This window comes from Sinocyclocheilus anshuiensis, unplaced genomic scaffold, assembly GCF_001515605.1.
Source record: "Sinocyclocheilus anshuiensis isolate Anshui unplaced genomic scaffold, SAMN03320099.WGS_v1.1 scaffold107, whole genome shotgun sequence".
In the NCBI taxonomy this organism is placed as follows: Eukaryota; Metazoa; Chordata; class Actinopteri; order Cypriniformes; family Cyprinidae; genus Sinocyclocheilus; species Sinocyclocheilus anshuiensis.
Window position 1 is genome coordinate 1,287,140 of NW_015549584.1, and position 322 is coordinate 1,287,461.

Below are 322 nucleotides of genomic sequence, written 5' to 3' on the forward strand. Positions count from 1 at the left end.
GTGTGTGCAGCAGGACCTGGGGGAAGGATGGAGGCATCGGCAGAGCAACAGCTCGGACTGCTCAACTCCATCACTGCCAGTGACCTCACAGGTGAGCTCAGCTGCCACGGTAGTCTAGATTCATCAAGAAATGATTCTTATGAACCAGGGCTGCATCTCTTCATTTAAAGGGTTAGTTCACCCAAAAATGAAAATTAGCCCATGAATTACTCACCCTCAAGGCATCCTAGGTGTATAGGACTTTCCTCTTTCAAACGAATCCAGTCGGAGTTATATTAAAAATGGTCTTTGATCTTCCAAGCTGTTTAATGGCAGTCAGCGG

At 46.9% G+C, this 322-nt stretch overlaps 1 protein-coding gene across 4 annotated transcripts in view; it reads left to right on the top strand.

The window, feature by feature from the left end:
* Window positions 1–322, top strand: part of mier3b (mesoderm induction early response 1, family member 3 b) — a 7,882-nt gene that overhangs the window by 5,639 nt on the left and 1,921 nt on the right. For all 4 annotated transcript variants that reach the window (XM_016446143.1, XM_016446145.1, XM_016446144.1 and 1 more), the window contains exon 13: window positions 8–91. In XM_016446143.1, coding sequence (XP_016301629.1) covers window positions 8–91 — 84 coding nt within the window. The remainder of the gene's footprint in view (window positions 1–7; window positions 92–322) is intronic.